We start from the raw sequence: 26,025 nt of genomic DNA, 5'->3' as shown, positions 1-26,025 counted from the left end.
CCTTATTTCTATTTTTGTCTTTAAACTAATATAGATAATTTTATTCTTATCAACTTATTGCAATTTGTATTTCATTGTTTTTTGTGGGGCTTCCCAGATGTGAAGCACAGAAGGAATGGATGTATAATGATAATAATTGATACAAAGTGTTATAGAGATGTGTTAGTCTGGGTTGACTAGAGAAACAAATTTCATAGATACTCATGTGTGTATAAGAAAGAGCTTTATAGCAAATAGAAAGTGTACATTAAGAAAACATCCCAACCCAGTCCATAAGTCCGCTATTAGCCCATTTGTCTAATACCAATCTATAAATTCTTCTTGAGACTAACACAACTCATACAATGACACCGAATGCAGGAAGATCACAGGCTAGTGGGTGGAAAGTCTTGTGGACCCAGTGGCAGTGGAAACATCTCAATGCTGGCAGGGGTTTCCACATGGCTCCTCCAGATCCAGGGCTCTAATGTAACTTAATGTGTCTTGCTAGCAGGATGTGAAGTAGAAAGTCTGTGTGTATCTGTAAGTAAGTAAGCTATTTATCTATCCCCTTGGTGCCTCCAAGAGGTCAGCTGCGACCTGATTGACAAGCTAGACTGGACCCCTCTGCAAGTTGACACCAGATTATGTAACTACCACAGGAGGGAAAGAGGATTCGGGGAGTAAATAATGACAGTGGAAGGGGTTAGGGAGCACTAGAATTGATCGTGATTGTAGAACTCATTTTAAAGGCAATTTGACCATGAGGGTGGGAATGCTCTATGATAGATGTGATGGTGATTGTAAAATTCCCCTTGGTGTGATTGAATAATTGAACTACTCAATTTTACGTTATGCAAATTACGTACCAAAAAAACCGGTTGGAAAAAATTTACTTTGTAACTCAATAGTACATTTTATTCTGACAAATACAACTATATTGTACTTCACAACTCATTTTTTGTTCAATTAGAAATATGTGCACAAAAGGACACTTTTAAAGTAAATTCATAGATACATCAGATTCCTTCCGTGAATTTCTAATGTAAGCATCATAGTGAAGGTTAATATTGTGGACTGAACAAACAAGTCAACATTTACTGATGAATCAGGAAAGAAAAATAACAACCTTCAACCTGACTGCATGTACTATACATACAGAATAATTTAAACATTAGGGTTCTACATTCCTATTTAGTAATATAAGTATATTTAGGAAAGAAAAGCATAACAGTTAATTACACTACATTCATATCCTTTAAAATGTCACAGATAGAAGTGAATTCTTATTGAACAATGATTGCATTATGTATTTTAGAAAATTAGTTTCAACAATGAGAGAGGTTGTAAACGTATTATGTCTCATGAAAATATCACCAGTATCTTTTCCTCTAGCTTAGAAAAAGCCACTAGCAGGAAAATTTCTAACTATTATAATATTCCCTAATTAGCTAAAGATGTCTATACCAACATACGGAAGATTTTAAAGTGTTTTTAAATCTTCCTATTATATATAACCCTGAATGCAGATACTATTGTACTATCATTTCCGTTCTTTAAATTCCCCATGTTCTTTACTTCCACCTACAAACATACATATGTATGTGTGTGTACATAAATGTATTTTTTATTTATATAAATACATCATAAATGTATAATGTATTTATACATTATATATTATAAATGTTTCTATATAAGACACATAAACAGAGAAACCCAACACAAAGCCATCATGTCAATTACAACTCATTGCAACTCTACAGTATAAAGTAGAACTGTCCTTGTCAGTTTCTGAAACGATAAATCTTTACAAGAGTAAAAAATTCCTTCATCTTTCTCCCATTAAATGACTGGTGGCTTCAAACTGCTGACTTTGCCGTTAGCAGCCAAACTTGTAACCCATTACAGCACCAGGACCTCTGCCACAAATATATAACTGAACAGTTCAATTCAGGAAACTTTAAAAGAATTATATGGAATGAGAGACATATTTCCATGTGAAAGAAAGACTGTTATTGGTAAACAAAAACAGATTAAAATGTAACATTTCTTTTAAATCAAGAGATTGAAATGGAAAAGAGCTCAAGAGATAATTTGTACCAACTACATCTTTCTGTGTTATTTTTTACATATATTTAGTTAAATAAATTGGCATACGACCATGTTTCCTAATACAGAAACATAAAAATCCCATCCAATGTCTGGAAACCATTCTTAAACTGCAACAGTCTAAGCTAGATATAATACTGCCAAAAAGATTTGACTATAGTTGATTTATAATTGACTTTAATTATATCAATGACATCATATACGAGGAAATTTTTTAAATTCATGGGAAAATTCCATCATCTTAAAAACTGAATTATAAAAAAAAAATTGAACTATAACATATCATAAAATTCAATGGTTTTCATATCAAGGACTGTGCAATCATTGTCACAATCAACTTTGTAGCATTCCCGCCCTCCTTTTAGACATTGTTTTTGAATCTTCATTTCCAATTTATGTTCCCTCCATGTCCCCAGATAATCAGCATTGCCATTAATATCTTCGTATTCCCATCAATCCTAATTTCCCTTTACAGATAAAGCTATAAGACTAGGGCAGACACCAACCAAGAATACATCAACAATGGCCATATAAGGCCATTAAAGACCTCAGTCTAATAGAAAGCAGACAATATTAAAAGTTTAGAGTAAATTCAAATTGTCTCCTTAAGGAGATCATATTATAAGATGTTATATTCCTGCCTCAGTATAGTTGCAAAGATCCCCTTTACAATGTTTACCATCTGATTTGGGGGTTACTGCCATATCTAATTTTCTGTAAGTTTTACATGTTGAACAGTCACCAACAAGGAAAGGATTAATTAGAATTTGAAACATGATAGAAAGGTTTTAAAGATATAAAAATCCAAAGACATAGACATAAAGCTGGGATGGTTTGGGAATAATTTCAAAATTTAGCAAAGAGCTACAGAAGTCAAAAGAGAGTGGTACTGACTTAAGAAAAGACCTATAGACCAATGAAATAGAATTCAGAGTAAAGAAAGAATCACATATACTATAGCTAACTGATTTTAGACTAGAGGGACAAATTTTCTGAGGAAATAATTATCTCATCAACAAGTTTTGTTGGAATCGGACATTCAAAATTAATGAAATTGGAATCCTTCGCACTATCTACAAATAATAATTCAAAACCATTACTCATATAAAAGTGAAAATTGTACAACTCATATACCATCCCACCCAAAAAAACCCAAAACCCAAATCCACTGCTATTGAGTGGATTCCAACTCAGAGACCCTATAGGACAGGGTAGAACTGGCTTTGTGGGTAACCAAGACAATAACTTTAAAGGAGAAGAAATCCTCATCTTCTTCCCTTTTTAAGAAACATTGGAGTAAATATTCATGATTTTGAATCTGATAATAGGTTATTAAATAAGACTGGGACTATGGAAAGAAGGGAAAGGAAAGTTATTGTTTAATTCACAGTACCTATTTGAAGTATGAAAAAAGTTTTTAAGATAGTCATGATGATTGCAACCCATGCAGAATGTAATCAATGCAAATGGATTTATTCTACACTTAAAACTCTTAAGATGGCAAATGTTTTAAATTTATAAATAAGAGAGATTCAAAAAGTTGTGGAAAACTTTCTTAACAGTTTATTCTATATTTCCATGAATGTTTTGAAATTCCTTCATATATCACACATTAAAAAATAAAAATTCAAGGAGAAAACGGGAGCAAAGTTCGGAGAAATAAAATTCCAATTCTTGCATATTCACATTGCAACAGTTCAATAAACTGTAAGTGATAGTTAAGGTAAGCAGTTACACACAAAAAAGTTAAGTGGAATAAAATAGGCTTTGGTAGTTGTGTCTGTTTCTTGCAAAATCCTGTTCTCTTTTTCATGTTATACAAATTTGACTAAGGTAGCCATTAACTACATGTGGCTATTAAATACTTTATTATATAATTATACAATTCACTATAAATTAGACTAAATTTTGAAGATACACTAATAAAAATAAAACACCTTGTTAACTAATTGTTATACTGATTACACACACTGAAAACATATTTTAGATATATTTTGTTCAAGCATGTAGGTAAAGAAAGCATATTGCTACTAGGGTTTTCATTCAAATATGCTTGTTTATTCTACAAAATATTAAAACCTGTCTCTTCAATCAGAGGATGGATGTATACATGTTCTCTCAGTAATACATTTGTGTGGTGCTGTGAATTATTTAATATGGTTCTTTTAGCTGTATTTTTTCTAACTCCCCCAAAACAAGTAGCTGGGAGATGGGACTAAGCATATTGAGTATATTTCTTTCTTTTTATGATGAGTCTGGGTAAGAGACGGTATGGGAAGAAAGATGCTAGGATTATATAATTCAGATGTGACTGCTAATTCTGTTAATTGAGAGTGTAAAAATTTATAACTACCATGGGAACTGGTTAATTTAGTTGTTCTAGTGGATATAAAATGAGTCATCTGAGAATCAGGTAAGGTGATCCAAGAGCCCAAGATTTGCACTACAATGCACTAAGTCAATTGCACTAAATTTCCTCAATCCAGGTATATAAAGCTATGACAGCAGAGGTGTGGCAGAGGAGCAGCAGTAGCAGAATAAAGAGGTAAAGTATGAGACAGCGGTAGCCTTCCTGGCCCATGGAGTGAGTAGTGTCTTAAGGCAGGAGGCTCCCTTGATTAGGGAGTTTGCTGACTTACAAATCTCGAGCTCAGTTCCCTTGGGAATTTATCAGCAGTGCTAAAAAAGAAGAAGTTTGTAACACTGCACAAGAAATGCAGAGGGGAATGGATCACAGGGAGCCACATATGGCCTCCTCTCTGGGGGACGGGCAGCAGCAGAGTGGGTGAAGGGAGGCGCCGGACAGTATAATATAAGATACAATAATAATTTATAAATTATTAAGGGTGCATGGGGGAAAGGGGAGGAGGAAGGGAAGGGGAGGGTGGGGAAAAAAAAAAAAGGAAAATGAGCGGATTCCGGGAACCCAAGAGGCAAGAGAATTTTGGGAATGATGAGGGCAACAAATGTACAGATGTGCTTTACACAATTGATCTATGTATTGTGATGAATTGTATGAGCCCCAATAAATTGATTAATAAAAAAAAAAGAAATAAATATTTCACAATAAAAAAAAAAAAAGAAATGCAGAGGTCAAAAGGCCTTCTGGCTGAGGACCAGAGAGAGTGAGAAGGGTTTCTGTGGGTATGGCTGAGAAAAGGCTGTTCTGATAAAAAAGCAGTAGCCTGAGCATTTCTGATCCTGAATAAATCCACAAATCAGAGATATTGGTTGAGTTCTATGTAGTCACCACAATGAATTATTGAACCCAGCAGAAAAGACTATGTACTGTGATAAGGATGGCTGGTGTCGAAACTGGTGTAGAAGGTCCAAGGTTTAGAGACATATCTTACTTCAGTCTTGTAGAAATCAGTCTTAGACTGATGTAGATGTTGTTTTCCCTTCCCTCTTCTGTAACCAAGGGACACCAGGTGCTGCTTCCATGCCTTTGACAAGTCATTTCAGTCTCCTTGGCATGCCTTAAATAATAGGATGTGCAATCAAATAGTGGCTTGTAGAGGATTTGTGGGTACAGTTAAATTCAAAGCTGGGAGGTTAGTTTTGATTTTTGGATTCCAGAGAAGTAATCTTGGTATATTTTTTATCCAAAAACACAGATGATCATATTGGCTTATGAAAAGTTTTAAGGAGAGAGTAGCTATACCAGGAGGGGAAGGGGAAGGTGGGGGGAGAAAGAAGGAACTGATCACAATAATCTGCATATAACCCCCTCCCAGGGCAACAGGCAACAGAAAAGTGGGTGAAAGGAGACATCAGTCAGTGTAAGACATGAAAAAATAATAATAATTTATACATTATCAAGGGTTCATTAGAGAAAGAGGGTTGGGGATGGGGAAGAAAAAATGAGGAGCCGATACCAAGGGCTCAACTAGAAAAAATGTTTTGGAAATGATGATGGAAACCAATGTACAAATGTGCTTGACATAATGGATGGATGGATGGACTGTACGATCCCCCAATGAAATGATAAAAAAATTTTACTATGGATAGGAATGGAATGATTAGCACCTAACAACATAAGCAAAATCAATATTCTTCACCAATACCATAATTAATATGTATAATTTTTTTTAAAAAAAGAAAGAAAAGTTTTACGAAAATTGACAACTGCATTGGTAAGAAAAATGCCAGGAAATTTGTGTTGATGAATTTTTGCCCCTCATCATGGTGATGAACCTGCTGATTCTTTGAGGATAGCATTCTTGAGGTATTTCGTTGGGAAACCTTACCCCATACACTTCTTTTTGTTCCCAAACTCAAAGAATATTTCAAAAGGACAAAATTTGAGTCCCTCAAGATGCCAAAACTATCCTTTTAATGTGCTATAAAATGAAGAATAAGGAATTATTCAAGGAAAAGTTGAGATGGAAACATCAACTTCAACAGCTAGTTTACACTTCAACCATTTTGTTTAATAAAGCTTTCAATGATTTTGAAGCAATTCTCTTTGGCTTGCCCTTATGTATTAAAATTAATTTTGGATGGCCACCAAGTAGCATACACAGGTGGGACTCCACAGAGACTACTGCAGATTAATCACTGAGGAATATCCTACACTTCCAGACCGCAAGATTCTCAGCAAAAAGTAGACATTTTAAATAAATTTATTTTATTTTTAAATAAATTTGTTTAAATTTTAAATTTATTAAAATAAAAGAGCAGCAACACTAGCCAGTAAGCTCTCCTTTGCATTGACCCTCTGCACAAGTCAGTGGAGCCCAGCTCCCTAACTCTCCTAACTGATTTTTCAGACTTATACCAAACATGCAATTACACCGAGTACAGGAAGATCATAGGCCAGTGGGGGCAAAGTCTTGTGGATCCAGTGGCAGTGGAAGCATCTTAGAGCTGGCGTGGGTCTCCATGTGGCTCCTTCAGCTGCAATACTCTGCCTGCAAACAGCATAGCTCCAATGTGTCTTCTCAACAGGAATATCTCACAGAGAATGAGTACATCTGGCCTCCATGAGCTATTTATCTCCCTACTTCCAAATGAGGACATACAGCTGAGACCTAATTGACAGGCTAGAATCCACCGCTTCGCAAGTTGACAGGAGATTATGTACCGTATATACTCGAGTATAAGGCGACCCGAATATCAGCTGAGGCACCTAATTTTATCACAAAAACTGCATTAAAAATGTGCTGGAAACCTCGGCTTATACTCAAGTATATATAGTAACTGCCAAACCCTGTTTAGGCGACTGTTTGGGGCAGCCAGTGGGGAGGGATCTATTTTCGATATAAACTTACTTTGTGGTTAGCAGCCCAATGAGAAACCAACTAAAGCATCAGTGCTACTTAAACTTCAGAATTTAACAATGAATGTGACACCATTCCTCTTCAATTTTGGATTTCCTGAATTGCAGACAAAATGATTGTCTGACATTGGGTCTCCACTCAAGTACTCCCTCAATGCAAGAACACTTTATTCTAATAACCTGGCTTTCTGTGATGCTCAACTTCCTGACAAGATCCCTGAAGTCAAAATAGGTATACAAGCAAATGTGGTGAAGAAAGCTGATGGTACCTAGATATTAAAAGATATAGCGTCTGGGGTCTTAAAGGCTTGAAGTTAAACAAGCAGTCAACTAGCAGAGAAACAACAAGTCCGCATGGAAAAGCACACCAGCCTATGTGATCATGAGATGTCGACGGGATCAGGTATCAGGCACCATAAGACTCCAAATATATATTGATGCAAATAATAAGGGTCAGAGAGGAGACCCAAAGCCCATCTGTAGACAATTGGGTATTTCCTCACAGAAGGGTCACAAGTAAGGAGCGAGTCAGCCAAGGTGCAGCATAGCATCAACGGAATACACAACATTCCTCTAATTCTTTAATGCTTCCTCCCCAACCCCCACTATCATGACCCCAGTTCTACCTTACAAATCCAGCTAGACTGGAACATGTACACTGATACAGATAAAAGCTCACAACACATGGAATCCAGAGCAGATAAACATCTCAGGGACAGTAATGGAAGTAGCGATATTATGAGGGTAAAGGGAAGGTGGGGTGTGGGGAGGAAGGAGGAGAAATGGGGAACCAATTACAATGATTGACATATAACCCCCCATCCCCCAGCTGAGGGGGGAGAATAACAGAAAGGTGGGTAAAGGGAGATAGTGGGCAGTGTAAGATATGAAAATAATAATTATTTATAATTTAATGAGGTTCATGAGGGTGGAAGGGTGGGGAAGGAGGGAAAAAAGAGGAGCTAATACCAAGGGATCAAGAAGAAATAAAATATTTAGAAAATGACGAGGACAACATATGTACAAAGGTGTTTGATACAATTGATGTATGGATTGTTATGAGCTGTAAGAGCCCTCAATAAAACGATTTATTAAAAAAAAAAAAAAAATGATTGTCTGATTCAAATACCTACTACCAGTCCACTGATCTCACTAATGCCTAAGATATCTAAGCATTCACTTTTATTTTCTTATTTCTATTTTTCTTAGAAATAGACTTCATACACACTATATTCTCATTATTAATAGATGTTTGCAGCAGTTTCTTCTCATTTTGAGGCAGGCAACACCAGCAAATGAAGGTCCTGAAAGTTTTACTAAATCTGTATCATAAAGGTCAAAAGAATTTGAGAAGCAGCTATTTCACAGTCATATTTTGAGTAGATTCTAATAGGAAAAGCTTATTTTTAAAAGTAACAGGTAATTTAAAATAAATTTTACAAATTAACCAAGTGATGATTTCTAGCACTACAAAATTTGAGGAAATTGTACCTCATCAGTGTTGTAGATAATCTGGAGTCCTGAAGAAATCATTTCCACAAGGTAAAGAAGATAAAGTGACACTGTATTTATCTGAAAACCAACAAGGTTGTTAAAAGTTTTTTAAAAAACAATAAAAACATTATGTTACAAAATTAAATGTTAAATGACAAGTAAGAAGTCATTTGCCCTATGAATAGCATACAAAAATGAATGCTTATTTAGTGTGAAATAAAGCTGTGCTCATCATAAAATTTCAGCTTCTCTTATAAAAATCTAAAATCTTCAAATTCATTGTGATGAGTAACACACAACTAGGAAAATTACTATACAAAGAATTATTAACAAGTGATTCTATAACATTTGTTTCTAAGATTTATTTCTAGACTCCGGTATTTCTACATAGAATAGTTTTGCCCCAAAGGCAATTATATTTCAAATGTATGTAAATGCAAAAGTTGTCAGCAAGTAAGACATTACAACTACGTCAGTCCACCATAAACATCATAAGCAAGCTACAGAAAATATTGAAAGCACTTTCATTTTCAAAGGATACAGAATTAATATAAATGCCTGTCAGGATTTTAATCAATGGTATAATCTACTTTAAAATATGTTGTTTTCTTCTTTGTCATTCTCTTAAAGATGGATAATATATGTTAATCATGAATTAATAAAAAAATAAATAAATCATTTTAACAAAATCCTAAACAGGATGTGTAAATAGTCTCAAGTAAAGAAGCAGTGAAGAATCCACATGGATGAATAGTAAAAATCTTATGCTAAGTGAAACTGGCCAGTGAGAAAAGAGCACATATTATATATGATTTCATTTATATGAAATGTCCATAATAGACGAGTACAGAGAGACAGAAAGTAGATCACTCCTTTCTTCGGCTCAGAGATTAGGAGGAAATGTAGTGGGATTACCATTGAGTATACGGTTTCTTTTGGGGGCTGATTTTAAAAATAGTTCTGAAATTGATTGTGATCATACTTGCTCAATGGTGAATAGACTAAAGAACATTGAATTAGACATTATAAACAGGTGAATTATAACTATATGACTTATAGCTCAATGAAGCATTTATATTATAAATAAATAAATAGGATAAAATAGAAAAAACAAAACAACAACTATGGTTTTCCGTAATTAAATCGGGAAAAGCCTGAAGGTCAAAAACAAAAAGACATACTTTTGTTCTCATGCAATGTTGCTCAGAAGATTATTACCCTCCAACAGCCATGAGGACTGTGTCTCCCTTGGTTTCCCTCTAATCCTTATGGGATAGTTGAAAAAATGTGGGGGCAAAAAATTATTGGTGCTTAGGAGGTCTCAGATGAAGCCGCCTGCATGCCACCCAGAGCCTTACACTAATAGTGGCCCCAGGGAAAATGGCCTATGAGATTATCTTCTGAATTCCTATTCTTCAGTGTCCAGTGGGTGTCAAGGTCTTACAAGGTTTCAGGTTTTTCTACATTAACAAAAATTCTTGATTGAATTCTGTTAGCATGTTGCAGGGCTCAGCCAAGTATTTTCTTAGAGAGCGGACTCTGTCATTAAGAACATTCAAAGAAATGTATTCCTATGGGCAGATATTGATAGCTGTAACTCCAGCCGCTCTCTGCTCTGACTTTTTGTGTGCTTCTATATGAAAATGTCAATAAAACATGACAACATTTAACACCAATTGTATGTAATAAAGGATCCCTGGTAGTGAAGTTGACTGCATGTTAGGTTATTAATCAAATGGTCAGCAATTTAAAACTTCCAAATATTCATGGGAGACAGACAAAGCTGTCTGCTCCCATAAAGATTTACAGTCTCTTAAAATCCTAAAGAGCTCCACTCTGTTTATATAAGGGATACTATGGGTTGGAATCAAATCCATAGCTGTGGGTTAAATTTGGTTTTGGATGTGTCAGGTTGGAAACACAGTGTAATACAAACAATTAATATGCTCAGTTAGGCTGAAGGTTGATAACTCAAATCTACCTAGAAGCCCCACAGAAGAAGGGTGATGATCTAACCTGAAAAATCAGTGACTGACAGTCCTGTGGAGCACGTTCTATTGGAACACACGAGGTGTGGCACACAATAACTGGTGTGCCACTTCTGATTTTTATGTGTCAAAATCTAATATGAAATTCTAGGGTGCAAATGTAAATGAGGTAATGTCTTATTAAAATACTATTTTGAATAGTAACCATATTTCTATTAAAGCATAAAGCACATGAAAGCTACTTACGGTATATACTTGAGTATAAGCCAACCCGGTTATCAGCTGAGGCACATAATTTTACCACAAAAACTGCATTAACAATGTGCTGAAAAACTCGGCTTATCCACGAGTATATATGGTATGTTAAAGTTAAGAAATTATATTTATTTAATATTCATTCTTCAAGGGAGTATGAGAGTTTCTTCTGTCAGAAATGGTGACACTGTACTTGCTGCGATTGAAAAATTTAAACTAAAGCAGTGGTTCTCAACCTTCCTAATGCCGTGACCCTTTAATACAGTTCCTCATCTGGTGGTAAACCCCAATCATAAAATTATTTTCATTGCTACTCCATAACTGTAATTTTGCTACTTTTATTAACCAAGCGACCCCTGTGAAAGGGTCATTTGACCCGAAAGGGGTTGCGACCCACAGGTTGAGAACTGCTGAATGAAAGCCAGGCAGTCATATCCCCAGAGAGAGGGGTCTATACAAAGGAGATATCCTTATTTTAGTAGGAAATGTATGAATTATATGTATTCTGCTCTAAAGATGATAAAACCATAGGATGTATAGGAGGCACATCCATATAACAAGTAGTATATATAATATTCACACTCTAAAAATAGGACAACAGGAGCGCTAACTAAAAATGATATACAGATATAAAAAGAGAAGATAAAATAAGATGTAAAATCCCATAGTGTAGTCTTAGCATAGGTATCAAATTTAATATATGATATAAAATAAAATAGTCTCCAGAAATGTCATTTGGTATTGAATTTCAGTATTATAATTTTGGCTTTTTGAAAATAGCCAAAAACCCAAACTCACTGTCATCGAGTCAACTGCAACTCAGTGTTCCAATAGGGCAGGTAGAACTGCCTCTGGGTTTCCAAGACTGTAAATCTTTAGGGAACTAGAAAGCCTCATCTTTCTCCTGTAGAGCAGCATGAGTGGGTTCAAACTGCTGACTTTAAAGACAATGTTATACTTTTGGCTTTATTGAAGGTTAATATATTTAGTTGAACTTTGGTCTGTTTCACGTGTCTAGGTCCCTGGGTGACACAGTTTGCATTTGACTATTAATTTTAAGGTTGGCAGCTGAGGACCTGGTTTCGAACTGTTGATTATGTAGACCGCAGCCAAATGCGCAACCACTACACCATCTGCATTCCTTAATATAGTTTAGAATGAGCAAGGATGTGAGGAAATTTTCTGATTTGTTGCTACAGCACTGTCAACTATCATTTCTTCCTGAGTTCATAAGTGTTGAAAATTCTTCTAAGCTTAATTAATAAGTAAAAGCTCTTGATCTTAAAAGTCCCATTGTCAAAAAAAAAGTCCCATTGTCTTCTTTCTTCTAAATACTAATAATGATATAATCTATCCCATTGTCATTTTTAGCTTCAGGACCAAGAACCTACAGTTAGAGATAATGTTCAATAACCGTAATTAATTCAGTCCTTGTGATAACAATTCATTTTCTTCTATTTCATCATTAATTTTCTACTGTTCTGAACTTAAGAAATTGTATTTATAAAAATATTTGAAATAACATCAAATCTAATACAATAAAAAGTACAAAGAGAGGAAAACACATTTATACTCTTTTTACCTGAAGATGACCATATTCCTCATAGGAAAATAATTCATCTCCTGTGTACACATTGAAAATGGAGTGCAGAGATGTTGTTGGGCGTGGATCCTGTTTAAATTGCTGTACCTAGAATTAAGTATAAACATGAAATAATGCTAGTAATTCAAGCACACATCCAGGATTATAGGTTATAACGTATTTTTGATGAAATCTTTTAGGGAAGAAAGCTAGAGTTTAAAGGCAGTTAATTGAGAAATGCAGAACTACTACCTTATATGAAAAAAACAAAACAGAAAAAGCTCATAACTTATTGTTGTTGTTGTTGTTAGGTGCCATTGAGTCAGCTCCAACCCATGACCACCCTACGCACAACAGAAAGAAGCACTGCACAGTCCTGTACCATCCTCACAATTGTTCCTGTGCCTGAGCCCATTGTTGCAGCCACTGTGTCAACCACCTCAGCAAGAGTCATCCTCCTTTTAATCACTGCTGCTCTACCTAACCAAACATGATGACCTTCTCCAGGGACTGGTCTCTCCCAACAATATGTACAAAGTATGTAAGATGAAGTCTTGCCATCCTCGCCTTGGAGAAGCACACTGGCCTTACTTCTTCCAATACAGATAGGTTTGTCCTTTTAAAAATAACATTCAATATTCTCCAGCACCACAATTAAAATGCAACTACTTAGATTTATCTTAACTACTTTAATAGTTAAAGTATAGAAATAAAGACTCCATTGCCATCAAACCTATTCCTACTCAGAGAGTCCATGTTATAGAGAGTGTCTGAGATTGTACAACTTTACGAGAGCAGACAGCCTCATCATTTTCTTCAGGGGCACTGGTGAGTTTGAACCACTGGCTTTGTAGTTAGACTAGAAGTGCAAAACCTTATCCGTGGTGCTAGCAGGGCTACTTAGCACAGTAAGTGGCATAATGTAGTAGGAAAAAGCTTTTACAATATTTCTCTTATTTTAGACTCCAATAAGGATTTATTCTGTAAGTCACAACATGATTGATTTGCTCACATTACAGTAATCCTACTGTAATGTGCTACAGGCTATATTCTATTTAAGTGAGTGTTTAACATTTTTGTTTCCCTGTTTAAATATTCATATATTCTCATTACTAAAAGCATCAACTTCAAGGAATATAGATAACACCTTTATTTATTAAGATAATGTAAAATCTAACCATTTTGGAATATGAAGTAAATACTAAATAATCTGAAAGACAAGCACCAAGGACAAAACAAACCATAAAAACATCTACTAACATTCTTAAGGCCTATTCAATTCAACCTAAAAAATATTTACACATGACAATTATGTGCCATGTATTGCGATAAGCTCTGAAAGTATAAGATAAATATGAACAGAAAATAAACAAAATGATATACAACTCTATGTAAAAGCAATTATGTTCTATTTTTTAAAACTATGTTATAGTATATCTGTGTGGTCATGATGAATAAATACATTTTCTTTTCTCTACTTCCTAAGATTCTCCCCACCTTTAACATTTTAACTTAAAAAACAGCTTATCTTACAAAGTCCTTAATGACTTCAACCATAATACTTCCTCCAGACTCCCATAACTGGGAGTGTATCCCTCAATTACTACTTTTTGTGCCCTGTACTATAATTAAATATATTTCACACTATCTTGAAAGTTTCTGAAAATTACACTGTCCAATATACTCATATACAACAATGCCACATAGTTGAAAGCTATATGTGGTTAATTATCTTATAATTAACCAAATTTAAATATAAGATTTAGATCCTCAGCTAGATGCACCATATTTCAAGTGCCTAATAGCCACTACTGGTCAATATTTGCTCAAAAACAATAATATAGAACACTACTATCAATACGGAAAGTTCTATTGGATAGCACTGTTCTAAAGGATAGGAACACCATAGCATCACCCAAGGGCCTTGTATAAACAAATATAGCCAATCTTATCTCTGAAGTACCTGGTAAGCAAAAATGGAAGTCAGGAATATCAGTAGGTACTCAGCGCTGAGAGAATGAACAGGAAATAAGAAATAATGTTCATTCCTCTATTAAGTGACCAACCTATCCACTGTAAACTCAGAGAATGTGGCTAAACCTTTTCAATATTGAGGATTGGCAAAAGCTTTAAACTACACAAATAGAAATTTATGTGTAGATTTTCACAGTACAATGATTAATGTCTCAAATTTCTGATCATGATTCTGGGTTCATATACAAAAATATTATCTAGCTCAAGTGAATACATTTTGCCCACATGCTAGGAAGGTACAAGAATATGAGAGAGCTTCAACTGATAAGGTGGTGGTTGTCATCAGTCTTCTAGGCATGCAAGAACCCAGCATGCGTATTTATATTCAATCACTGCATAAGGGGAAAACCAACTACTACATGATTAAAGACACTCAACTGGGAAATTATGTAGCTATGCTATGAGTTTTAAAGCTGTTAAAAGACAAGTAATTTAAATTTTCAAAAAAAGGAGACTCAAGTACTGGAAGCTTTCAAGATTCATGGGGCATGCTGACAGCAATTATAAACAAAAAATATTCGGAAAGCAGTCAAAAACAAGGACAGTGAAAGTCCAAGTGAGAACATTATGTCTGGTATCTCACAAGCAACTATGAAAATAATTACAGCAAAATTTTGTTAACTAAAACAATCCAGAAAAATGCTTGCCCCACTTATATTTTAATATTTTCTGTAAAGCTTTTTCACTGTAACTAGAAAAAGCATCATATGGAAAAAGACTTACAATAAACACTTAAGAAAAAAATCTCTCATGACAGGATCTTGAAAATTATAACATCTCAATCATTACTCATGAATTAGAAACTATTTATTAATAATATTTTAAATAAAATATTTTTTAGATAAATCTATAGGCACAGCAACCCTCATAGCCTACCACAATGCTAATCTCAGCCTGCAAACTGTTAAGTATAGATGGGACCTACTTCTTAACTGAATGCTGCTTCTTAAGGGGTATGCATGTTAGAAATAGTAATAGAAATTTAGGTGTGTGAACACCATTAGGTGAAAAATACCTAATATTAATGAGTAAGCATTTAGATTATTGGCAAGATCATAATACACAGAAATCCCCTAGCTTTACATTCTGCAAACCAAGAACAATTCTATTAATTCACTCAAATTTATAATAAATTAAAAGTAACTCTTCTATATCTGGAGAAGAATGAAAAAGAGCAGCACCTTGACTTATACACAAAACAAACTCAAGATGGGTTTCATACCTACATGTAAGCTCAAAAGCTATAAAGATCATCAGTGGAAAAGTTGGAACCCAATTAAATGCCCTATTTCAATGCATACACCAGCTACCAAATATAATACAGGAAGCACTTAGAGCAGAAGACAAAATAGATGACTAGGACCTACTAAAAATAAAACATTTATGTACATCAAAAGATATCAGCAAAACTGTAAACCACGTGCCCATAAATGGGATAAATCTTGATACAACAGACAAGGGACTAATTACTAAAATCTATAGAATTCTATAACACTACAATTAAAAAAAAGAAGAATCCAATTAAAAAGGGAGCAAAGGACATGAACAGACAGTTTATAAAAAATGAGACTGAAATGGCTAACAAACACATGAAAAAAATGCTCATCTAGGAGATAAATATCAAAATAATGATGTATCACTTTACACCTACAATAGCCCAATTCAAAAATACAGAGAATAAATAATGCTAGAGAGATTGGAAAGACTGGAACTCTTATATATTTCTGATGGCCTTGTAAACATATAGAACCATTGAGGAAAGCAATATGGCCTGACCTAAAACAACTGGGCACAGAAATACCATATGAGTTAGTGATACTTCTGCTTGAAGTATACCCAAAAGGCATAAGAGACAGACCCCAATAGATGTAAGCTCTCCATTTTTCATGGCAGCACAGTTCAAAATAGCAAGAAACTGGAAACAGCCCAAATGCACCTAAGTAGAAGAATGAATAAAGAAATTCTGGCACATCCATATAATGGAATACATTGTTATTGTTGCTGTTAGCTGCCACTGAGTTGGTTCCGACACATAGTGACCAACCCTGTGCACAGCAGAACAAAGCAATGGCCAGTCCTGCACCATCCACACATTGTTCAGATACTTGAGCCCATTGTGGCACCCACTGTGTAAATCCATCTCATTGAGGGCCTTCCTCTTTTTGCTGTCCATCTACTTTACTAAGCATGATGTCCTTCTCCAGGGACTGGTCTCTCATGACGATATGTCCAAAGTATGTAAGACAAAGTCCTCCATCCTTGCCGCTAAGGAGCACTCTGACTGAACTTCTTCCAAGACAGATTTATTTGCCCTTTTGGCAGTTGATGGTACTTTCAATATTCTTTGCCAGCACCACAATTCAAATGCATTGGTATTAGATTTTTGCAGCTGTTTCTTCTCATTTTGAGTTGTGCCCCATCAGCAAGATCGCTAAGGCTGTACTCCCATAGGTTTTACTACATTCAACTCCCCACAGTCAACTCTACTTTGAGATAGCAGCTTTTCCTGAGCTACTTTAATCGGATCGGCCCGTCCTCTAGCACTATCTCTGACAAACTCTGCTTCCATTCATTAGGTCTGTGACAATAATTTGATGCTATGCATAAGATTATGAATAGCAAATTCATCTAAAGTGGGAAGCCGATTCCTTTTTCTTAGTCTGTTCTTAATCTGGAAGCTTCACTGAAACCTGTTCACTTTGGGTGACCCTGTTGGCATTTGAAATACCAGTAATACAGCTTTCTGCTTCACAAAAACAAAGAAGCTACCATACTACAACAAACAGACAGTTATGTAAGCGTGAAACATCTAATGACATGGGTGGACCTGGAAACCATAATGCTGAGTGAAGTTAGTCAATCACAAAAGGAAAAATACTGCATGAGTGTACTACTAAAAGAACAAACACCAGACTAGGGCTTCTATTGTCAAGTGACCCAATCTTCTAAACTGCACTCCCGAGCCATAAGATACTTAGGGTCCATGAAGCATATATCACTCCCTTATTTGTATATCTTAAAAATTAGTTTGAAAGGGAATCTCACTTCAGCTGGGATCAGTTCCTCAAGATGGAGGGAGAGGAGACCAATTAGTTCCTGCCATGTAACACTGTTCTAGAATCACCCCCAAATCAAAAGTAACTACCAGCAAACTTTACTTGAAATTCAAGTCAAGAAGTGAGTGGGGATATGTCTGTCTCAGAGACGGCTGTTATCCTTCTGCTGGTGGGTAAACCAGGAGGAACAACCACCATGGGGAAAATGCTTAACATTACTTACATAGACACTAGTGGTAGAATATGCCTGGTATTATATTCCTACTTGGACATTTTGACCTAGCTTCTATTCAGCCCTTGGTGACCCAGGCCATGTGCCACAAACAACTAAGAATATTAGAATATTAGAATATAACCCTTTAGAGGTGTAAAACATCTTTCATAGGCCACATCAGAGGGCTCCAATTTAAAAACCCTATTAAGGGAACTAAACCTTACCTTAAACTTGCCTTTAGTAGATTTAAGGAACTGAAATACTTCTTAAGACTCAAGGCTGAAATACCCTAGTATGAGAAGCAAATGCCGGCTATCCCAAGTTTATGGAATTGGAAGACAATGGACTTTGGTTTACAACTATTCAGAATGAGGGACAAAATAGAAGAAATGACAATGGACCCAAATGAAATTGAAAGACTAATTACACAGTATTACAAAGGACTGTACTTGAATGAATACAACAACTGAGAAGATATAGAGAAATACCTGGAAAAAGAAAATCCTCCCCATATTATCTCATATCATCAAGAACCTGAAAAGACCAATAGCATAAGAAGAAATGACAAGGTCATTGAGGAACTATCAACTAACAACTAACTAACTACTACTTTGTAGTAGAATTCTATCAAGCATTCAGGAAAGAGCTGATACCAATTCTACACAAGGTCTTCCAGAACATAAAAAAGGGCAGTAGACTTCCAAACACATTCTACGAAGCTAGTATAACACTCATATCAAAACCGGGCAAGGATCCCACAAGAATAGAGAACTACAGGCCAATATATCTCATGAATATTGAGTCAAAAGTCGTTAACAAAATCTGGGACAACAGAATACAAAAGTATATAAAGAGAATAATCCATCACGAACAAGTGAAATTCATATAAGGGATTCGGGGAAGGTTCAACATCCAAAAGCCATCAATGCTATCTACCACATTGACAAGAAAAAGGACAAGAACCACAAGATAATATCAATAAATGCAGAAAAAACACTTGAGAACATTCAACATTCTTAATTAAGGCATTCAAGAGGATAGGATTGATAGGAAATTACCGCAATATAATACAAGCCATATATGAAAATCCAACAGCCAGCATTACAATCAATGGATAAAAGACAAAAAACTTCCCACTGAAAAAGTGAACCAGTAGCAGGAGCTGTGCTAGGCGCCTTCTGCACCGAAAGTGCTCCTAATCGCAGTCTTTTAAAGAATGACACAGACGTTCTCAAATTTGCCCAATATAACATAACTAGTAACAACCTAGATAGGAGAAGATCAGTTTATGATTATTGTACAGCAGAGAGTTAACATAGAAGGCTTGAGACTGATATATTTATTTTATTTTATTTTTTTTCTTTTTCTTTTTTTTCTTTTCATTTGTTTACAAACCCTTGTGTTGAGGGCTGACTTTCAATAGATCGCAGCGAGGGAGCTGCTCTGCTACGTACGAAACCCCGACGAGACTGATATATTTAGAAAGGTCTGAGTAAGGTCGACCCTTGACTGGCAAATGTTAATCTGGATTTTGGAATAGATTCTCCACTATTCCCTTGTAAGAGTAACTCCTGCCCTAACAGTTTATATAAACCATGTGTTTATTTACTGCTGATCTCATGGTTAGAAGCCCAACACTTAGCCATTACACTACCAGAGCTCCTACCATGTGTTTATTTAAATGCTTACTTTCTTTCTGGGAGTTTGGAATTTTTGACAATCGTTAGAATAGCAAAAGACTGGGCAGTTTTTCATTTTGTCGTATACAGTGTTGCTGTGAGTTGGAACCAACTGAAGAAACTAACAATAGGTGAACAGAAATATAGGAAAGTAGGAAAAATGCCATACTATATTTATATTGACTTTACAGTATAAAATGTGTTAGTATATTTTTTTATTTTTCATGATTACCCTGTGAATTTTTATTTTTTTTATGTTTTGACCCCACAATCATAAAATTATTTTCGTTGCCACTTTATAAGTGTAATTCTGCTGTGAATCAGGTAACCCCTGGGAAAAGGCCGTTCGACCCCAAAGGGGTCACAATCCACAGGTTGAGATCCACTGATCTAGAGTAAGCTTTCTGTCTTAGCAGTGAGGGTTAACATGCTTAGTGGGATTTGCTTTTTCATTTGGTGCTCAATCCACATCACCAGTAATTTATTCATTTCTGATCCAGGCCTTTCTTGCATTTTTATTAACCTTGTAACTTTCAGTAGAGCCAATCCTTTTTAATTGTTCAGTGAATTTTTTTTCTTATTTTTTTAAGATCATAATGGTTGTAAAGTTTATCATGCCTAAATGGGTAACAATAGCATTCAGATTTTCCACCTTTTTGTGTTTTTTAATAATCTTCATTTCACAAAGAAATTAATTATATCTTTGTGTCTGGCTGCTGCTATTACTTCTCTGGGAGCAGCAATACAACACATGGCAGTATTTGCAAAAGAAAATTAAACAGAAATAATGTGACAATAATCAAGATATTTGATACATAAGAATGAATGCTGCTGTCTATGAAACAAAGCATACACACACAGTTATGCAATAAACTTTTTAGATAGAAAATCCAGTACAGCTTAGTAGATAGGCCAATAATATTTATTCAGACTTCAAGTCATATACATAATAGGTTATACATGTATTGTACCATCATATACCTGGAAATGTAATCGCTTTTTAAAAAGGCATGAGATATGTGTTACATGTGGAAATATGCTGTTTTGGCTACATCACCTTCTTCAATTGTATTATAACTATGGGACTATGGACATGTATGCTGCTGTCAGTCATTGCCCGAGCAGACATCACATAGTACGTGACTGTATTTTTAAATTTTTAAAGCAAATTTCACTGTAGTCAAAGCAATTAATATATCTAAACAAATTTGGTAAGAATTTTCCAAAATAATTATAATATTGCTTACCATTTGAGGTTTTTATGTGATTCCCAGGAAAGTAGATGTTTATCAAAGAATTGGCAGACAAAAAACACAAGCTCAAGTGGACATAGTAATTCTTAAGCAACTTTACGTTAAAGGTGATTAAATTCCAGGATTTTAGGTCCCTGAGTTTAGAAAGCAGGCTGTTTTAACTTTTCAAGACTGCCTTAAGCCGTGCCTCACCTTTTAAAAATGCATTCTTCTTCAAAAATGCTATTGCTGTTAGTTAAAGCAATCCTTCAGAATGATGGTTAGAATCCAAGTCCACATTACAGTGTTTTTACCTTATCAGCCTGACGCATATAGCAGTAGAGAATTCCTCTCATACACTTTATAGCTGAATGCTCCAGTTCATGGGTCCTTCCTTTGTCATCATCAATGCGCCTGGGAGAGACAGATAACTCATGAAACAAATTGGAAATGCATTTGAAAAGGAAGAAGAACTTTAGATAATTAAGTATTTAAGTATCTAGCTGATCCTGTTTCTACCGATGTCTACTAATTCTGTCATAGTGAAATTCCATTTTCAGAGCAGTTGTAGAACTATATTGCAAGGAACAGAAGTACCAAGATTAAACTTGCTCGGAATTCTCATCCAAAGGTCAATTCTTCTAAAGAAGTAAGTCAATAACCTTTAAACTAGCATACAATATGTTCAGACTTGGATGATATATTTTTAATTGAATGGAACTTTAAAGGAGAGATTTCTATCATGGAAAATTTACCAAAATTTTTGTTAATTTGCTGTTACAGAGCTGAGGTAATTTTAAATATCAATTCCTTTGGGCTATTTAATAGCTACTTGAATTCAAGGAAGTTCAGGTTAGCAGGGCACCCTTTCTCAGCCATATAATTAATACCACTAGGGCGGCACTTTAATTCAGTCAGATGCCTTCAATTAAACAGACATCCAGAAATTAGTTATCTGCTTAAAACTACAAGGTATAAATCTTTGAGGGGGATAAATGTGTGAGACAATAATAACTTCATCCTCTGTTATAATGGAAGACTTAGTTTGTAATTAAAACAAGATATTGTTTTTGTTCTTTTTGTTATTATTTGTTGATGCTGTTGCTAATATAAAATTATTACCAAGAACCTCTTATTGATGTCAAGTACTTTGAATATTCATTCACATAGACCAGGGAGCTTCAAAAGTTCATGGTAGAAATTATATTGTCTTTTAATTCCTTAAACATTCTGAAGGCCCCTCGTGCTATCGCTTTCAATTGTTATAATAATTTTTTTTCCCTTGAAGAAACTGGAGCTCACAGGAGATACATAACTTGTCTATAGTTAATGAGATAGTTTTGTGTAGAAGTATCAGAATTTAAGTCTTAGGCGCCAAAGCACAAGTTTACATTCATGGGTGGCAGGGCTGGGGGTTGTATGAGTCTATGTTCTGAGAAAGGAGGATTTTGAGAATAAGTTGTGATGGGCAGTCAATTTTGACTGCTTTGACAATTCCAACAGTGTTAAACAGGTTTGGTTTCATAGTGCAGATTACTAAGCTGCTCTTTTTTAGTCAATTTATTTGTCTCATTGCCTAAAAGAGAAAAACAATGATATGACACCAAAGAAAACTATTCTTAGAAAAATGCAGGATTGGGGGAAGAGTCAAGATGGCATCCAGGTGAAATCATCCAGAGGTGTTTCCGTTGTTAGATTGGAAAATTAAGAGGTAAGGAAGCCAAAATTGAGTGGCTGGATGCTAGAAATAGAAACCCAATGTATTAGGGTCTGTGGTTTGGACCTCCCCTTGCGATTTCCATGCAGGGGATAATCCAAGCACTCACTTGGGTACTCTAAATTCACCTTGTCTGCCTGCAGGCTCTCCTAATCCTAAACCAGGTCCAGTGGGACAGCATCCGCCAACCTTCCCTGCACCAGAGTTCTGAGAACCGTTAGGATGCAGTAATTTCCCCAGACTACTGTCTAAGGGTGGTCATAATCCCAGGCCATTGGAGAGCCTCTAAAACTAGCCACAGAAGTTAACGCTAGAGCTCCCCTCTCTGTTTCTCTCTCCACTCACGCATTCAAGGGCTTTGAAACTCTCTTCCTTGCCCAGGAACAGAGCTACCACCTTGGCCGCCCCCTTTCCTCTTCTCCCAAGCTGTGTGGGGCCTACCAGCAAGGGTAACAATAGATCATTAGACACTAATTTACTGTAATCAGAGAGCCCCTGGGCTATATACCTGTGGCAGAGCGCAGATCTCAGAGCACAGCCTATTGGGATGTGCAAGAGTGAGACAGGTGTGACCTGGAAGAGCAGCTGGGAGAACTCAGACCCAGTGAGCCCAAACCCACTCGTCCAATATAATCCCCCTTTCCTGGGAAACAGCGTGGAACAGCCATCATACCATTCACCCTGCAAGACCTTTAAAAAAACACACATAAAACTCAAGCATTCCAAGGCTGGGTTCCTTTTGTAACTTTGAATTTAAGCCACCACAAACCTGGTTCATAAAAAAATCTTTAATATGACGAAATAATAAAAGCCACCAGGCCAAAAAACAGGTTTTACCAGTTAAGGGCTTAACCCTGCCTTGATGGAAATGAGTAAGATACAGTTTTTAAAAAAAGGAATAACAATACTAATATTTAATATAATAACAAGGGTTCTTGGGGGGGGGGATAGAGGGGATAATGGGGAGCTGATATCAAAGAGTGCAACAAGAAAGAAAATGTTTTAAAAGAATGGTGGCCTGATGTAGGAGAATCCTGAGCCCACAGGGGCCTTTCAAGCTCCCCATTTGAGCGATCGCATGGATTCAGCCTCTACTGGATCCCCTCAGTCAACCGACCAGGGATATGAATAGTCTTGTCTTCAGACAGAGTACACTGGAAAGTAGATTACTGCAGATAGAGTGAGGTTAAAATTCAACGTCTTTCCATCTGTGTTCCCTTTTGACACTTTTTTTTAAACCTATTCCAGTTTTTATTATTATCTGCTTTCTTTTGGATTGAGGATTGCTGTGTGCTGTTTAGCTGTTGTTGGGCTTGTTTATTTTGTATGATTTCCTTTACATGAAAGCCAAACCAAACCAAACTCACTGCCATCAAATCCATTCTGACTCACGGCAGCCCTATAGAACAGGGTGGAACTGCCCGTGTGGGTTTCCAAGACTGTAACTCTTTTACAGGAGTAGAAAGCTTCATCTTTCTCTTGCAGAGCAGCTGTTGGTCTTGAAATGCTGACCTTGTGGTTTGCAGCCCAACACACAACCCACTACACCACCAGGGTTCCTGCGTGAAATCCAGGATGGGTGGCTCTCCAGTGACTGCTACTCAATAAATCATTTCTCAGCGTTATGGTTAAGGATGTTTAGAAGCAGTGGGGCACTAATAACAATGGGAGCAAGCATGAAGAAAATGCTCTAAAATGGACTGCAGCGATGCTTGCATGACTTGCAGTAATCTATTGAAACAACTGGATTGTATGACACATAAATTATCGGTCAATAAACTGCCACAGAGTTGTGAGAATGAATGGAAATGAAGCCCGTAGAAGTGTCCTTGGCCTGAAGTGTTTTTTGCTACTATTAAAAATAAACATAATCATCATAAAAGAAAAAAAAAAGGATGGTGGCAGCAATTGTACAATTATGCTTGATCTAATTGAATTATAGATTGTTATAATATCTGTAAGAGCTCCCAATAAAATGATAAAAAAGAAAATAAACAGAGTCATTGATTATAAAGCTTGTTCAAGCAGAAAAGTTGAGTGAAATCATTTCCTCATGCAACAACCTGAATCTTTAAAATTTGATTGCTAGCTAAAAACCTGTATTTTGAATTTTTATAACTATTAAAAAATACCTAAACACAAAATATTTGCCTATCTCTTTATTAACTGTTTTCCTCCTGTGTGCAGTAACACTACCTGGTCCTAGGGAAAGGACAGTGGACAAAACAAATGTATTATCTGTCATTAAGAAATTTACACTCTGCAAAGAAAAAAATAACCAGTAAGAATGAACAATGATGTTAAGGGCGTATGATCAAGGCAGCTAAAGACAGAGCAGTACTGTTGAAATATAGAGGCCTAGATAAATGGTAATCTTTGAAAAAAAATCACCCACCTGGGATCAAAAAAGCAAACAGATTGAAAAATTATATTTTAAAGACCAGTTGTAGCTAGTTGTAATAATTCAAATACAAGATAATAATGAGGAATACATATTTGAATGCTAAAATTAGATTTGAAAAGTTATCAAGACAAATTATGATCTAAAAATTTTGAAAAAAAAGGAGGAGCTAATACCAAGGGATCAATAGAAAGTAACTGTCTAGAAAGCACTGATAGCAACATATGTACAAATATTCCTGATACAATTGATGTATGGATTGTAATAAGCATTATAAGAGCTCTCAATAAAATGATTTTAAAATAATAAAATACAATAACTATAGCCTTATAAATGTAATAATTTTCCCTGAAAATAATTGTACAATTTCAAAGTATAAATAAAAAATTCAAAATAAATACATTGTATTTAGGCTTCTGGTTAAAAAACTAAAACAAGATGCTACTGAGATAGTCATAAAATTAGATGAGTGAGGCAACTGTTCTGCAGAATTGGAGAACAAGCAGCACAACACTGGAAAGGGAAATTCAAAAGGGGATTCCTACAACTGGGATGCCTCTTGCTCTGGGAAATGTGGCCACAGTAAACTGTAATTCAAGCAAAGCATGGTACTCCTACGGAGGCAAAAAAGAAATCAGAATCCAGGGTCTGGAAATTAGAGAGAGAAGCACTACAAATGTTTCTGAAAGGCTGGCAAGTTATAAACAAGGCATGCATAATTGAGGTTTAGGAAGAACCTATTATGATGTTCAAGTACACCAGAGATAGAAGACAAAAATGCTAGGAATGTCTAAAGTTTAAGTTCTGGCAGATTAAAATCATAGGCTTAAATAATATTTTGCTAACCTTTAGGCAACAACTAAGGCACTGGAAGGAATCTCAGGTCATACCTTAGTTAAGCCAAAACTAAGATTTTACAAGATCTACAGAGGAAACAGTTTGAAATTCTGTTGTGTCAACTTAAGAAGGCTTACGAAATACCTCAGGTTTTCAAAGAGCACCAT

The 26,025-nt window shown here is 35.6% G+C and overlaps 1 protein-coding gene across 5 annotated transcripts in view; it reads right to left on the bottom strand.

Moving 5' to 3' along the window:
• Positions 1 to 26,025, bottom strand: part of PHKB (phosphorylase kinase regulatory subunit beta) — a 230,101-nt gene that overhangs the window by 168,813 nt on the left and 35,263 nt on the right. For all 5 annotated transcript variants that reach the window (XM_045293618.1, XM_004704694.3, XM_004704693.3 and 2 more), the window contains 3 exons: positions 21,218 to 21,317; positions 12,689 to 12,796; positions 8,861 to 8,941 (listed from right to left, as the gene is read on the bottom strand). In XM_045293618.1, the coding sequence (XP_045149553.1) occupies positions 8,861 to 8,941; positions 12,689 to 12,796; positions 21,218 to 21,317 (289 nt within the window). The remainder of the gene's footprint in view (positions 1 to 8,860; positions 8,942 to 12,688; positions 12,797 to 21,217; positions 21,318 to 26,025) is intronic.

Source organism: Echinops telfairi, unplaced genomic scaffold (assembly GCF_000313985.2).
Source record: "Echinops telfairi isolate 266 unplaced genomic scaffold, ASM31398v2 ScPeMD7_2291;HRSCAF=2852, whole genome shotgun sequence".
NCBI classification, from domain to species: domain Eukaryota; kingdom Metazoa; phylum Chordata; class Mammalia; order Afrosoricida; family Tenrecidae; genus Echinops; species Echinops telfairi.
The sequence above is the reverse complement of the archived record's forward strand: the minus strand, read 5'-3'. Positions and strand labels throughout refer to the sequence as shown.